At 38.2% G+C, this 17,359-nt stretch overlaps 1 protein-coding gene across 1 annotated transcript in view; it reads right to left on the bottom strand.

Annotated features, from left to right (window-relative positions):
- The window catches only part of CLCA2 (chloride channel accessory 2), a 41,287-nt gene extending 24,326 nt beyond the window's left edge, over positions 1–16,961 (bottom strand). Inside the window, exons 1-7 of the mRNA XM_010860332.1 lie at positions 16,776–16,961; positions 15,757–15,894; positions 11,847–11,997; positions 8,787–8,895; positions 7,383–7,542; positions 4,272–4,499; positions 519–749 (exon numbers count right to left, since the gene is read on the bottom strand). Of these exons, the coding sequence (XP_010858634.1) occupies positions 519–749; positions 4,272–4,499; positions 7,383–7,542; positions 8,787–8,895; positions 11,847–11,997; positions 15,757–15,894; positions 16,776–16,961 (1,203 nt within the window). The remainder of the gene's footprint in view (positions 1–518; positions 750–4,271; positions 4,500–7,382; positions 7,543–8,786; positions 8,896–11,846; positions 11,998–15,756; positions 15,895–16,775) is intronic.
- Positions 16,962–17,359: the final 398 nt, after the last annotated feature.

Here is a 17,359-nt window from a genome sequence, read left to right as displayed (position 1 = left end):
ACTAGATATTTAACAAATGGTTGTATCCTCAGTGTCAAATCCAAACTTATGGTGATTTAGATGAACTCTGTTATTCTTGAAACATACCTCTGACTTTAATTGATATTCATATGCTTAAGTTCTAGTATGACTGTAGGCAGAAGCCAGACATGCTGATTTTGTTTAGAAAATCCAAGGATAACAATGGCCACAGTCCCAGAATAGATAGGGACAGTGTTAGAAATTATTCAGATGATGCTGATGTCCCAACCTTAACCATTGTATTCATTTATTTATTCATTGTTTCAGCAAACATTTCTGAAGCAACTATTTAATGTTATATGCCTTTTACTAGGTGCAGGGGATTAAGTGATGAGAAAGTTGTGGTTCCTGATCTTAAAGGTAATCCACTATTATTTTCCTATATTTGACACTGTGATGACGTTGCAACAGATTTCCCCAAATCAGAAGCAACCTCAGATATGAAGTGAGAGAAAGGAAAGTGATGGTGATCCGAGGCTTAGGGTGCTCTACTGTACCTCAAATCCTTTCTTCAGCCCTGAGCAAACACTGGTTTCTGCTTCAGCTGACACGGCGACAGGCAGATATGAAACCAGCAACTTTCGGTCATCATCATTGTTAATTTGGTGTAGCTGGGCTCTGATCTCCCCTTTGCTATGAAAACTGGCAATGCCCACAAAGGTATGAATCTCAACAATCTGCATCAAGTAAAATTCTGCTGCTTGTTGCAATTGAAGGAGTCTGTCAGCCTATGTTTCAAAAAGGAAAAAAGAAAGATAATAACATTTGGTTGGTAGACAAAAGTATAACTTAGTAATTCAATTAGCAAATATCTCTGCTAATTTTTTTAAAGATGTCAGATTATGATTTTTGAGCTGTAAAGATTGATATGATGCTAGAATATTGTTTGATATTGCAGGCTCAAAAATGAATGCTTTTCGGGGAGGGTGTTGTGATTTGGAACTCTGCCCCCAGGATGCTGTTCATACTTTACCATTCCCTAAGAACACATATATCCACTGTTTCTCTCCTATCCGAATTCAAAGATCTGTAGAACCAATAGAGAATTGGTTTGTAATGTCTTCTTTGAAAATTCATCCTGAGTAAGAGGAAACATTGCAAAGACCTTACAGTAGAGAGGAACAGCAGTCAGGTATCTGTCCTAGCACTACCCTCTGTTACCATGTTTATCTTAGACTGGGCATCCCATCTGTAAATTGGAGGAATAATATTCTTTCTTACTTATTAAAGTAGAATTACTGTGAGGATCAACTGAGGTATGTATATGACAATAGTTACACCTTGAAATACTAAGTATAAAGTAATACTAATATTACTGACTGCGTTTGGGCAGGTGATACTAGTGATCAATTCATTAGGGTCACTTGTCTTGGAGGCTGCAGGAGCAACAAGCCGAGCTCAGAGACCAACTGTTCAGTTATGATTCTGGTCTCTGTCTCCAAACTACACGTCTCCCTTAACATCTGGACCTGCTTTTCACACTGCTTAGGAAATACCACTAATTTAACATGCCATAGGCATTTCAGAATCTATACACATTGAATTCATTACCCTCCTTCCTAAATATTGTTTCTTTCAATATTGAGAGGTAAACTGGTAGAGTGGATAAAACAAAGACTCTGAATATGCCTTCAACTTTTACTAATAGTGTGACCATAGAGAAATTACTTATCCTTTTTAGCTGCAGTTTTCTTATCTGCAAAATGGATACATAGTTAGCATTCAGTAAATAGTAGCTATTGCTAATATCACAGTCATGACCTCTACTTCTAACTAGTGAAGCCAGAAACTCGAAGCTCTCTCTTATTACTCTTGTGTTACCAGCCTCCATATCTGAGTGGGTAGCCATTCCTTTCTCCAGGGGATCTTCCTAGCCCAGGGATGGAACCCAGATTTCCAAAACAACTGATCCAGAAAATGCAAGAGGATAAACTCTTTCTTAAAGTATTCAATACTATAATAAAATAACAGTTGCCACTTATAAACCAAAAACTTAATATCAACTACCTCATTATCCTCTCAACAATCCTATGAAGTAGTTAGTAGTGTTCTGGTAAATACTAAAAAATGGCTTTCTGGTCAAAAGAGAGAGGGGGGAAATCCTGGGTTTCTTGCAGTTTCTGTGGGGTAAAATATTCCCACTGTGACTGGTTTAAGTTGTCAACCTGATGTCACTGAGTGCACAGTTGGGAAGAGATATGCAGGAGCAGACATAGAGATAGGATAGACCAGAAAGAACCTCAAGAGCCTGTATCTGGGATCAGCAGACATTTTCTATAAAGGATCTGATAGTAAACATTTTAGGTTGGGTGGGACATATATTCCCTTCAGCAACTACTCAACTCTGCTATTTTAGTACTAAAGCAGCTATGGATAATATGTAAAAAAGTGTTGCTGTCATCTAATAAAATTTTACTATGGATGCTAAAATTTGAATTTCATATAATTTTAATGTGTCTACTTAATAAACCCATTCTTAATTTGCAGGCAATGCAAAGCAGAAAAAATAGTAGAAAAATAATTAGGAACTAGTGTCAGACTTTCTTTTTTTGGGCTCCAAAATCACTGCAGATGGTGACTGCAGCCATGAAATTAAAAGTTGCTTACTCCTTGGAAGGAAAGTTATGACCAATCTAGATAGCATATTCAAAAGCAGAAACATTACTTTGCCAACAAAGGTCCGTCTAGTCAAGGCTATGGTTTTTCCAGTGATCATGTATGGATTTGAGAGTTGGACTGTGAAGAAGGCTGAGCGCCGAAGAATTGATGCTTTTGAACTGTGGTGTTGGAGAAGACTCTTGAGAGTCCCTTGGACTGCAAGGAGATCCAACCAGTCCCTTCTGAAGGAGATGAGCCCTGGGATTTCTTTGGAAGGAATGATGCTAAAGCTGAAACTCCAGTACTTTGGCCACCTCATACGAAGAGTTGACTCATTGGAAAAAACTCTAATGCTGGGAGGGATTAGGGGCAGGAGGAGAAGGGGACGACAGAGGATGAGATGGCTGGATAGCATCACTGACTCGAAGGACGTGAGTCTGAGTGAACTCTGGGAGTTGGTGATGGACAGGGAGGCCTGGCGTGCTGCGATTCATGGGGTCGCAAAGAGTCGGATACGACTGAGTGACTGAACTGAACTGAATGAATTTTGAGCATTTATTATGCTTATTTCAATATTTTATTTCATTATAAGTCTACATAGTTTAATTTTTAATAATGGCTGCATTTACAACTTGCAAATTTCCTAAAAATTTAACAGTTGACTCCTGTGAGTCAGTATGAACTGGCTCTGTACCAACAATGAAATAGGTATTGTTGTTTCTGTTTTACCAGTTGAGAAAACTGAGCTTCCCGAGAGGTTATTTGCTCCTGATTACACAGACAGTAAGTGAAGGAGCCAGGACTCAAAGCACATCTGCCTGATTCCAAAGACAAAACCTCTCATGGGCTTCCCTGATAGCTCAGTTGGTAAAGAATCTGCCTGCAATGCAGGAGACCCCAGTTTGATTCCTGCGTCAGAAAGATCCACTGGAGAAGGGATAGGCTACCCATTCTAGTATTCTTGGGCTTCCCTTGTGGCTTAGCTGGTAAAGAATCCTCCTGCAATGTGGGAACCCTGGGTTCGATCCCTGGGTTGGAAAGTGCCCTGGAGAAGGGAAAGGCTACCCATTGCAGTATTCTGGCCTGGAGAATTCCATGGACTGTATAGTCCATGGGGCTGCAAAGAGTCGGACACGACTGAGCGACTTTCACTTTCAAATGTCTAATACTGCCTAGGAATTATGGAGCTTTAGAGAGTGGGTTTCTGGAAGGCTGCTAGATTAGAGATGACTGAGACATGGTTCTCTGTACACAATGACATAGAAAATATACATGTAGTGGATATGCACATTTAACTGCAAACTCAGTCTATTGCCTCAGGAAGGGTGTTTACCAGTGAGTGGAATGTGGTCACAAAGGAGCCTTCAGTTACATGTCAGAGTTTTGTAGAGGGTTTTTGTTGGAAAAGATTGCAATTAATAGCAAAAATAAGGGCTGGAAATTACTTGTACACTTTATTTATCTGCATTATCTCAATTTCTGGGCCACATTCTGAATCTGCTTCTCTCATGCGCAAGAAGAGATGATGCCCATAAATATTCCAAACGTTTGCCCTCACATTTCCCTGCCCTTACCCTCTGAAAAGAAAAGAAATTAAAAACTGATAGAAAAAAGGGATGAATGGTTTACAACCATTTTGGTTCAGCTGTTACCTCTGCCATCTTGCTGGACACATCCAGCACTAAACAAACCACTCTGTCACCAGCCTGTGCAAGAGAGAAAGTGGGAGGAGGTGGAAGCTCCGTCCCACTCATGGGAAGACTGTTTACAAAGTCGTCAGAGTCTGTGATTACATCCCAGACACTTCTGAGGCTGCACATTTGGTTCTGCATGTTTGGAGCTTCTTGGTTGTGGGTACTTGCATTACAGAATTCAACCACCTAGAAAAAGAACAAAATAAAAGTACTTAGAAAATAAAAATACTCCTCTCATACTAGACATACTTCTCATTCTCAGACAACTAAAAGTAAAAGGAAAGGTGAGCTGAAACACGAGAAATCAGAAGTGCTACAGCAATGTCCATCTTACTTCAAGAATGCCATTTCAAAAATAAACCTTGATGCCCTTTGCTTCAAACACTAGCACCCTTGAGGTATTGTGGTCAATCTCGAATAAATTTTACTTGCCCTTAGATAACAGAGAGAGTAGACCATGTATAAATAACTTAGTCTTTAAAAAAATAAAACCCAATTCTCATTCCTTAGCATGATAATGTGTTAAAGAAAACACCACAGGAGATGTTATCTTGGTCAGCTATTCCTTGAAATCATATTTAATAACCACTGTATCTCTATCTATTGATCAGTCAACATATATTAAGCTAGTTCAAATACTGATCTATGTAAGAATAAGATAAGGAAAAAAGCAACTGAAATCTATTTCCTGATCTTCCCCTCATTTGGAGATATGGCCATAATTCATGTAAAAATACTAAACCTATGGCAGTACTCCTTTTAAAGGCATGATTTGCATTCCAAAGTAATGTGTTATCGACTTCCCAGTGGCTATATTCCTATGAAGAGTAGATGCTTCCTGCTAATAGAGCCATGGAAGCTTAGAGCTAAAATTAGAAATCTTTTTTTGTTTGTTTGTTTGTTTTTATGTTTTATTTTATTTTTTGACTTTACAATATTATATTGGTTTTGCCATATATCAACATGAATCCGCCACAGGTATACACGTGTTCCCTATCCTGAACCCTCCTCCCTCCTCCCTCCCCGTACCATCCCTCTGGGTCATCCCAGTGCACCAGCCCCAAGCATCCAGTATCGTGCATCAAACCTGGACTGGTGACTCGTTTCATATATGATATTATACATGTTTCAATGCCATTCTCCCAAATCATCCCACCCTCTCCCTCTCCCACAGAGTCCAAAAGACTGTTCTATACATCAACATCACTCGTTATCAGAGAAATGCAAATCAAAACTACTATGAGGTACCATTTCACACCAGTCAGAATGGCTGCGATCCAAAAGTCTACAAGCAATAAATGCTGGAGAGGGTGTGGAGAAAAGGGAACCCTCTTACACTGTTGGTGAGAATGCAAACTAGTACAGCTACTATGGAGAACAGTGTGGAGATTCCTTAAAAAACTGGAAATAGAACTGCCTTATGATCCAGCAATCCCACTGCTGGGCATACACACTGAGGAAACCAGAATTGAAAGAGACACGTGTATCCCAATGTTCATCGCAGCCCTGTTTATAATAGCCAGGACATGGAAGCAACCTAGATGTCCATCAGCAGACGAATGGATAAGAAAGCTGTGGTACATATACACAATGGAATATTACTCAGCCATTAAAAAGAATACATTTGAATCAGTTCTAATGAGGTGGATGAAACTGGAGCCTATTGTACAGAGTGAAGTAAGCCAGAAAGAAAAACACCAATACAGGATACTAATGCATATATATGGAATTTAAAATTAGAAGTCTTATAGACTCTCTAATCTTGAGTCTAAGTTCTTAGAAAATGAGCTGAAGTTTCAAAAAGTTAACAATTGCGTAAAGACACAAGTTTCTTAGTAGGATGGGAAGACAAGATAGAACCTGTTTGTTGTTGTTCGTTTTTAACTTTTTAAATTTCATGACTATGGTTAGGAGATGGTGAAACTTTTCTGATGATATTAATGAGTAGGGCTTTCAAATGATCACAAAGAGAATACTAGCCACAAACAATGTGCATTAAATAGCATGGAATTAGCTTGGCTTCAGATATTGAAACTGTAAATTAAAGCTATAATGAATTGGATAAAAAATATGAAAAGTCACCTTAAAGTTACAGAATGACTCTTAGCCTTGACTAAAAGTGGACTGAAGGGGAAAAAAAAAAAAAAAACCTATCTGAAAAAATGAATGTGTCAATCCAAGGAACATTGGGTCAGCCACAGAGACAGAAAACTTCACCAGAACACTGCCCATAGTGTTCCCAGCCTGTTGGAGAGGAAATGACTCACAGAGATGATGAAGTTGGGAAAATGTATCAGGTTATGAAGGCTGATGGAACTAAATCTCTGAATCTCCTAACTCCCTTCTTTCTGATTTCACACTCTCAAAGTCAAAGCAGGCCTCTGGGTGGAATTTGGCTATTCCATGATAGTTCCTTCAAATAGAAAACGAACTGACTAGAAGATGCAAATGTCAGATCTCCATGACAGAGTACTCTTTTTAAATAATAATATTAAAAATGTGTTCTGGATTCCTACACATTTCTTGTCAGTTAGTGGGGAATGCTGACAAGATTGAGTTTTTGAACCTGTAAAGCTAAGGGTTAGTTGACTTCCCTTGGTAACAATAGACTTTTCAAATTCTAGAATACGCAAAATGAGGGAAAGAGAATTAGGGAATTCCATATAAATAAAAATGGTTTTCTATCTCAAATGTGAGAAATATAATCATAAATTACATCTCTGTCATTAACCCCTGGTATACTTTCCCATAAAAGGATACTGGAGAACCACTATACAAGAAATTTTTTGAAGACTCCAGGATTCTCCATTTTCCCTGGAGAGCGAATAATCACTTTTATAAAGGAATCTGTTTTTACTGATCACCTTGGATTGTGTGTGTGGGGTGAGGGGGATGCTGAGGTGTTTTTTTTAATCTGTAAAGTAAAAACTAGATTAACTCTAAGGTTCCCCAAGATTTAAAATGTAGTGAATCTTAATTACCTTGTTGTTTAAATACTTAAAATATATCAGTCTATCTTGGGAAAAGGTGGGGTCTTGTAGGAGTTTGCCATTCTAAGATCATACTTACAGAAGATAAACTTTGCATGAACATTATCGATGAAGTTGCATTTTGGGTGCTATTGTATATAAACATGCATCCTTCTTGGAAAATCTTGCTAATAATACAGTTTTCTTGGGGGCAGGGACCTTTCTCACACACAAAAATACCTGCGATGTCAGATGAACACCTAAAGTAGTAAGAGAAATTGGTTTGTTTTATAAAAACTTATGTTTCCTTTTCATTGGTTCATAAAATAATTTGTTTTAAGGATTGTAGATTGCTAGATACACATAAAACATTTTTAAAGCTATAAGAAAGGTCATTAATTTATAAATGCACTTCACTTTATTTTCAAGCATTTGATTCTGATGAGAAGCTCTGTTTTGCCAAGGGCTTTCCCAACTAAACAAGGTCGAAGCAAAAGCTACTAGGAAATCCCCATGAACTTTTGGAGGCCCTAGGAAAGCATGAGTGGTGATATCCTGAAGCAGGGCTTCTTTGAGCTCATTGCCATTGGACATCAGAGGAAGAAGAGAGTGAACATGTAATGATGATAAAGGATTCCTTCTTAATTTAACAGTCTCAATACTTTCGATGGGATGAAAAACCTATAACTTTCAGGAGAAGAATCAGTATCTACCAAAGTTACAACTGAAATTGCCCTATGACCTGGTAATTGTTAGAAGCTGCTCAATACATACACAGATCTGCCTGTATAAAATGGAAATAATATATATATCATTATGACCTGTAGTAATAACACATATTGTGAAGTTAAGTCACTCAGTTGTGTTCAACTCTTTGTGATCCCACAGACAGTAACCTGACTTTCTCCTCTGTCTATGGGATTTTCTAGGCAAGAATACTGGAATAGGTTGCCATTTCCTTCTCCAGAGGATCTTCCTGACCCAGTGATTGAACCCAGGTCTCCTGCATTGCAGGCAGACTCTTTACCATCTGAGTCACCAGGGAAGGTCATGTGTGTGTGTGTGTGTGTATATATATATATATATATATATATATATAATTACAATCTGTAATAATAACAGACATTGTGAACAACTCATTTGTTTAACAATGAGGGACTGGTTGAAAAATTATGGTATATCATACAGTGGAACACTATGCAATTAAAATAAAAAAGTGAAGAAAACTATGTGTTAATATTTATTTCAATTTTCCTAAAAAAACACAAATAAGGTGGGTTACCTAGAGGGGATGAAAGAGAATAGGGTGAAGAGAGTGGTGGGAGCATGATATATAAGAGTATAACTTTTTCTATTGTTTTGATATTTGACCACAGAAATATTTACAAATTTTTAAAAATACAATAAAATTTCAAAATTGTCAGTTAAGTTTTAGCTGCCATTATAAACGATTTTAGAATCAAAAAATAAACAAGGAATTTTAAACATGTGAAAAATCACTAACCTTGTTACTTCAATTTGACTTTGCCCATTTATGTAGAAGGGTTTCTCATTGTTATATTCATCAAATACACCCCAACGGAAATGGGCCCATTCATGAACAAACACTCTGCCTGTGGAAGGGAGAATTTTTGTTTTGAGTTCCTAAAATTACAGCAATGGACCTTGCTAGTCATTGACGATATAGTATCAGCTGACTATATGTACTCGTTCTGAATGGTTGAAGTGCAATTCTTCCTTCCACTTTCCTCTTCCCCACCCCACTCCCATCTCCTGCTTTATTCCCACCACCACAAAAAAGGGAGCATAAAAATACGTTTAGTGTTGTAAGTGTAAACCAGTGATTTACCTGTTGCACACCTGTTAGAAAGTAGTGAGGAATCTCATATCCTCTCATTTCCCTAATGAAGCTGCCTAACAGATTTCTATTTAGCTTCATACATGCCTATAAGTTCAGGATTCTGGGAAAGGAAAAAAAAAAAAAACAAACCAGTGGACTGAATGTTTTAATTCAATGGACTGAATTTTTATGTCCCTCCCAAATTCATATGTCAAAATCCTGACCCCAAATGTGAAAGTGTTAAAAGGTAAGGCCTTTGGGAGTAATTATTAGATCATGAGGTTGGAGGTTGGAGCCCTAATAAATGGAATGAGTGCTCTTATCAAAAGACCCTAGAGAGTTCCCTTCTTCTTTCTGCCACGAGAAGACACAGAGAGAAGATGGCTGTCTGTGAACCAGGAAGTGGGCCATCATAGACACCAGTTCTGCTGGTGCCTTGATCTTGGACTTCCAGTCTCCAGAACCATGAGAAATTTCTTCTGTAAGTAAGCCTCTCAGTCTATGATATTTTGTTATAGCAACCAAAATGGACTAAGACACCAAAAAAGCAAATAAAGCTTTCCTGTTTTTCAGTCTGTTTTATGCAGGCTTGCCTGCTGCTTTTTTTTTTTTCCTATAGATAATTCTGTCTGGAGCAAAAATTAAAACCCTGGGGCCAGGGAGGGAGGAAGGAGCCAAAAGAATCATAGAACCTCCTCACCAGGTTGGATGGTCCTTTCTCTTTCATTATATCCCTGATTCTCCATGTTTATCTCCAACTCTTACTCATGAAAATCTTCATCATCAGCATCGTCCTTTATAAGTTCCTCTCTACCTATCTAAATCTTGCATTTCTTTCAATGTTCAGCAAAACACTGACTTCCTTAGAATTTTCCAGATTAACTCCCCTCCCAAAGTACACTTTCTTTACTGAATACTTTTAAGACCTGGGAAGGCAGGAAATGTTTGCTGAGTTGACTCAGGCTGTGACCTATTGTGCAATTTTGGGACCTTGGGACAAATGAAGGGAGGGGAACAGTCTAAAGCTGAAAGTGTTAAGGAAAAGTTTCTGCCTACTCATGGAATTTAGAAGTGCTGGTGAAGTCATATATTTGTACAGAGATTATCAGCACCTCATAGTTACCAGGAAAAAAAAGGCCTTTTCTATAAGGTGTTTTATAAAGTGTGTTTTATGGGGTGCGTGGCTCTACTTCCTGCTAGTTATACAGAGGATAATAAAATCTGTTTGGATTTAAATGGGGGTAAAAGTAAAAACAACATTTGAATGGCACTACTGTACATTGCTGCTGCTGCTAAGTTGCGTCAGTCATGCCCGACTCTGTGCGACCCCATAGACCGCAGCCCACCAGGCTCCGCCGTCCCTGGGATTCTCCAGGCAAGAACACTGGAGTGGGTTGCCGTTTCCTTCTCCAATGCGTGAAAGTGAAAAGTGAAAGTGAAGTTGCTTAGTCATGTCCTACTCTTCGAGACCCCGTGGACTGTAGCCTACTAGGCCCCTCCATCCATGGGATTTTCCAGGCAGGAGTACTGGAATTGGTTGCCATTGCCTTCTCCGACTGTACATTAATCACAAGCAAAAAATTAAGAATTGAAAAGTTAGCCCTCAACTTGCTGATTTTTTTCTCACCAAAGTTTCTTTCTCAGATCTCATCCACTAAATGCTGGTCTCCAAACCTGTGACACTGACTTCTCTGTCACACTCCAGTCATCCTTCTCCAGCCACAGTCTAGGCCTTTCCAAGCACAGTCCACTGTTCCTCACACTCAGTCACCTAAACTCAGACTTGTGGATTTCCCCTTTAAACTGCTGTCTTTTACTTCTGACAAAAACCTAATGTATTCCTTAATGCTGCTGCCCACACACACACCCATTGCCTTTCACTCTGAAGCAGTTCTGATCTCTATTTCATATTTTTCCACTCTCTGGACTATCCTTGCTTAGAGTTTTTAGGATTAAATAAAACAACACTTAAAAAGCAAATAGCCCAGCACTTGGCACAGAGAAAATTTTCTTGTTTTCATTACTATCTTTCTTGTCCTTCCCATTTCCCTGCTTGCAATCTTACTCAAGCCTCATGGCCTCATGCTTGGCCTTCTAGTTATTCTCTCGCAAATCCAGTTTCTTCCTCACTGATCTGAGGAAGCCAGATTATCCACACAGCCACATTCAGCTTCTGAAAATCCTGCTTGGATGGTTTCATTCCTATGCTTGCAAGCCTGCAGTGGTGATTCCTTAACCTGGGCATTTGAGGCTCTCCATTACCTATCCCATGTGGATTTCAGCATTTTCTCCCACTATTCACTGCCCGTAATCTCTCTGCACCGTCAGTGGGGTCTATTGCTTTCTTCTCTCAAATATGCCCTGGGTTCTTCTGCTGCCACAGTTTTATTCATACTCTTCCCACTCTTCTCCCTCTTCTTTCCACTCATCAAAATGATATTCAACCTTGAAGATCCTCTTGTGAGAGGATCTCTAGCTCAAATGCTCAAAATACTTTCTCTCTTTGCTGAATTCTCAAAGAGCTCCCTGTCTGGGCCACTAATCTGGTGCTTAACCCTTTCTGGCTCACTTTGATTCTTATCTTTTTTATGGGCATGTGGCCTATCTTCTCATCCAAATAGTAATTCCCCAACAGGTTTCAGGTTCTCTGAATCCCTTTCAGTACTGAGCACAATATTATAAATAGTGCTGTACATTGTCTATTTCTTGATTGATCACACTTACCTCGTGATCCATAGCCAGCTGTTAAGCCATCATTTAGTAGAAATTTAGATGTAAAATGAATATATTTTCCCTCTTTTCCACATCCTCTGTATTGCAAGGTGTATGGATCATCACCATGTGCCCCATACCAGTCAGTTACTATGACATTTGCCTAAATTAAAAGAAATGCCTTGTAATACCATGTATCTTGGCTGTGATATTGGTGATACTAATATCTACATTTGTTAAAACACATTGAACTGTACATTTAAGATATGTGCATTTTTCCTGTGTGGTTTATATCCCAATTTAAAAACAGATTTTTAAAAACATATGCCTTTAGATGGAGTTTAGAATGAATTCACAATTAAATGTCAACACCAATATCTGTCACTTTCAAAAATGTGTACATTTTAAAAACTTAACAGATTTCCATGGAACTTCATTACTGTCATTTGACGTACCCATTTTCCAGATTAAAATTTTCTCAGAAGTCAAAACGGTAAAATTCTGACATTAGGTACACTGTAAAATGTAATTTAAATATTCAAAGAAATTTTAAGAGCATTTACACATCATTTAGAGCTGTACTGTGAAATGGTATAGCCTTTTGTGAACAACTTTCTGTAGGTTGATCCCTTTTCCTTTTATTCCCATAACCAATCAGATCAACAAAACAATTTTTCTGTTGAAGTTATATTTCATATTGTACCCTGACCATTTCAATTACTATTTATAAAACACATTATTTTAAGTTGGAAACAAAAATAAATATCTATTCCAATAACCATCTAGAGAACACAGTTTTATATACAACATTGTTTTTAGGAAGAAAGATAATACATTGTCTCAAGAATTGCTCTTAGAAGTTGTCTGGAGACTTGTTCTTAGAAGTTGAGTATCTATCTGGTTAATTTCTTTAAAGCTGATTTTGGAACAATAGATTTAATATAATCCTGTAAGTGTATGGGCTTCCTTCGTGGCTCAGCTGGTAAAAAATCCACCTGCAATGTAGGAGACCTGGGTCGGGAAGATCCCCTGGAGAAGGGAACGGCTACCCACTAGTATTCTGGACAGGAGAATTCCATGGACTGTATAGTCCATGGGGTGGCAGACAGTCAGACACGATTGAGTGGCTTTCACTTTCATAAATGTGTGAATATATATATATATATGTCTATATATATATGTAATGATCACTATAAAAGTACTACATGTGTACTGGTGTGTGTGTGTGTCTATGTACACACCACTGAGGAATAATGAAAGGTAATGTTTTCATTTTCCATATTTCTACATTGTTTTTTGCAATAAGCATGAATTATTTTTATAATAATTAACATTTATTTTTAGAAATGTAAGAATTCAGGCCAAGGACTTTTCAAGGCAACACCTGTGAAAGAGCTAGAGTCTTGTCCTAGAAGAGTCTTCACGAGGATAAAACCTCATTTCTATGTCTGGAAAGCTGTCCTGAAGCAACAAGGAAAGAGTGCTCAGCATTGAATGGAATACTCAGCTGTTTGGGGTTATATTCTACTTATAGGCCATATTAAGTTTTTACCTACTTTTCCTAACCCTATCCCCACCCTCTGCTGCCTACCTACACTAGACTGTAGATTCACAAGGACAGGAACTATACTGCTTTTCCTTGTGTCCTCTGTCATGCCTCACATGGTTCCTGTATATAATGATTATTCACTAAGTGCTTGCTTGGTTAACATTATGAGATTAAAAGAATTGGTATCTAGCAGATATATGATTCAGTGATTCTTTCCTTTAATCTTTCTGTTCAGTCATCTTTGCGTTAGTTATTTATTTGTCTTCTCCATTAGGATAAGAAGTACCACCTGATTTTGTTGTTGGTTAATGCCAATACTTTTTTGTTCCACTAAAGGCCAAAGTGATTAACAACATCTGTGTAAGATAACTGGTGACAGCCTAGCTTAGAGCAAAAAGCACAGGTTTTGGAATCAAATAGGCATGAATTCGGAGAAGGCAATGGCACCCTACTCCAGTAATTTGCCTGGAAAATCCCATGGACGGAGGAGCCTGATAGGCTGCAGTCCATGGGGTCACTAAGAGTCGGACACGACTGAGCGACTTCACTTTATTTTTTCACTTTCATGCGTTGGAGAAGGAAATGGCAACCCACTCCAGTGTTCTTGCCTGGACAATCCCAGGGACAGAGGACCCTGGTGGGCTGCCGTCTATGGGGTCGCACAGAGTCGGACACGACTGAAGCGACTTAGCAGCAGCAGCAGCAGGCATGAATTCAGATTGCTCTTTAATTTACCAGCTGTTTGACTTGGGATAAAATCCTTACTGTATTTGAGCCTCATTTTCCTAATTTTTGATAATAGCAACTAACAGCAACAATTTTAGGTGTGACTGAGAACTAAGCAATATATATATTAAGCAATTAAGCAGTTATATGGAATATGTAGGAATATATACTATAGAATATAATAATACACCAACAATATAATAATATAATGTTAATATTGTAATAATTATATATATGTGTGTGCATATATATATAGTCTGGCATTTGAAGTGAAGCGAAGTGAAAATCGCTCAGTCATGTCCGATTCTTTGCGATCCCATGGAATATACAGTCCATGGAATTCTCCAGGCCGGAATACTGGAGTGGGTAGCTGTTCCCTTCTCCAGGGGATCTTCCCAACCCAGGGATCGAACCCAGGTCTCCTGCATTGCAGGTGGATTCTTTACCAGCTGAGACACAATAATATAATAATACACAACAATATAATAATATAATATTAATTTTGTAATAATTATATATATGTAGAATTTCTGGCATTTAATTGAAGTTTAATAAACATTATCTCTCTTCTTAGTTTATCCCAGTGCCTCTGTCTCTCTTATCTCCATGTCTGAGCCTCAAATGCTTTCATTTGGTTATAAATCAAATAGTTTTAAGAGCCCCTTTAACTTTTTTAGGACACTGGAATGCCTATAAAGATTGCTATTAATATATTATTCGGTTACTGAGGAATAAACTTCAAAAAAGAGCTAAGAATTAAAACAGCCTTAGGAAAATTCATGCCAAGTGACACAAATAAGGAAAAGGGGAAATTGCTGTAATCCAGCCCTTCTATTTGAGCTGTCATTACAGATCTCGAACCCAACCCATTGCTAACGCCCTGAGCTCTGTCCTCAATGCCTCTCTGCTCCTGCCCTTTCTGGTAGTTGCCAGGACTCTTTTCACAGTAATCTCAAATAGTCATTTGCCAAATTTATTTAACATTTATTTGTAGCTTGTTCCCAGTATGTGCCAGACATGACCACAGGTGTTTATAATTTTCGGCTTACGAGAGTCCTTGAAGCTTAAGTTTTTTTTCTTTATTTTTTGGTTGGGAAAGAAAAGTTAGTCATGCCTCTTACGCTGCTTTCTTCCTTGCTTCTCTCAACATACTTCTCAAAAACAGTGATCCGGTTGAAATTCTACGAATTTGCACTCTTGTGGGATAGGAAAGTCAAATTTTTCTGTGTGAGTGGCTTAGGCTTCCATGTGGACATGCATGTTTATTGCCCTTGACAGGGTGGGAAATGAAGATACTCATAATTGGAATCGTTCCCTTTACATCTCATACTCAGTAAAACTAGTTCTTGGTCCTTAACCAAGAATTTCAGAAAGGAAGGACTCTGTAAGTTAAGAAGTGCAAGAGATCGTCTGCGAGGAAAGAGATCATCTGCGAGGCTGCTTGGGCAATGGCATTTTGCTTATTTTTTACTTCACAATTTTCATTTATTACATGTATGTATTTTCATACATTTTGTGCATAACAATCTTTTCAATAATATTATTTGTGTATTAATAGCAATGATTTGTTATTGCCTAAAGTTTGAACACATTATATTGTATTTTCTTCTTCAGTTGAATTCACTTAATGAAATCCTGAATTCTTACCTTTTCGTATGATTCTTGTTTTACTTTGCTGTAATTACTAGCTTTCCATGTGGCAGGTATTAAAATCTTTACATTTCTGAAAAACACTCTTCTCTTGGTAGCATTGAATAGGTAAAAAGAAGCTTCAGTTATCATTTCCTATAACCAAATAAAAGTTTATATTATCACTGTGAATTCTTAATGTTTTGGTTTTCTAGTTATACTTGAATAAGTAGTAACAAAAATAATGAAAATATTTTGAAGGAGCCCATTTCTTTTAGAGACAGCATTAGATTTGGGGAAAACTTGGAAGCAAAATAAATAAACTTCAAATGCTTATCTGAGAATTTAGGACACTAACTGTGTGTCTCGGCTTGCCCATATAATTTTCCCAATTTTGTAAAAGAAAAGCTTTCACAAAGCTTTCTAAGCTTTCACTGAACAAATCTTTTTTATGTCATACGTGTGGGCATGCCCAAGACCACACGTTATGACAATACTAATTTCATCAAAGGGAGACTCAAGTAATGGAGCTGTGAGCCTACACCTTACCATACTAAGGGGAAAATAGTCAAGTTACTTCACAGGACAGTCAGGTGAAAAGAATGTTGCTCGTTGGTGCTCCATCCAGACTCTCTTTCTATCTGAGAATTCCCACCCTCAGGATGGACTTCAGCAACATGATTTTAATAAGCACAATCATACTTCTTCATCAGCCACGCATCTGGTCTTTGTTGCCACAATGGGTTATTTTTGGAGTTTCTGCCCCCAAAACAGTCAAGTAATTAAACACAAAAGCTAAAATTAGTAGTAACCAACAACAGATAAAAGGTGGCTAGGTAAACAGTATGTAAGCTGAGACTACACAGAATTAGGTGAATGAATTGGCATGGCTTTAATTATAATTTTTTTGCTATCTTTGAGAAATACCCCTTTCTCTGCTGCTCAAATACAAACTAGGCAGTGTTGTTAATTTCGTACAAAAGGCTAAAGGTCTATATGAATAAGATGATGGTTTCAATTTCATATACACCACTCACCTTAATGTTTGGGATGAGGTTCTGATCCTCGGATACCTGAGGATTGACTGCAACAAGTAATCCATCGTACCCATTGTCTCGAAGCTGCAGTCCAGCTCCCAGAAAGAGGAATTCTGGACTGAAGGCCACCAGGAGAGTCACAAATTTCAGGCTGCAAACACGACCTTCACTGTCCCTGTGGGTCATGTTGAGAAAAACCTCTGGTTCAGTCACACTGGTCCTGCCAGGTACATTGTGCCAAGTTGTTAATGGCGAAGCAGATAATTTCTTCCTGAACTTGGAAGAGCTTAGAGTCTGTGATGAAGGTGGTGCCTTCTTTGCAAAATCTGGGGTGGATCTAAATGAGACCTGTCTCTGCAAGTCCTTTTTCTCTAGGCGATGCCACACTTGCCTGTTCTGTGGCTGGGCTTCCTCCTGAATCATGGTTGGGCAAGAAATCTTCCACCCCTTACTTATTTTATGTCTTCTCAAAAGGAATAGGAAAATAAGGCAAAAGGAGCTTCAAAGAAGGAGGGCTGGCTGGCTGGCTGGGCTGGGAATCAGAGAATCTGGGTTTTTCCATCCACTTTTACTAGACACACAGA

Source organism: Bison bison, unplaced genomic scaffold, assembly GCF_000754665.1.
Source record: "Bison bison bison isolate TAMUID 2011002044 unplaced genomic scaffold, Bison_UMD1.0 scf7180017864466, whole genome shotgun sequence".
In the NCBI taxonomy this organism is placed as follows: domain Eukaryota; kingdom Metazoa; phylum Chordata; class Mammalia; order Artiodactyla; family Bovidae; genus Bison; species Bison bison.
The sequence above is the reverse complement of the archived record's forward strand: the minus strand, read 5'-3'. Positions and strand labels throughout refer to the sequence as shown.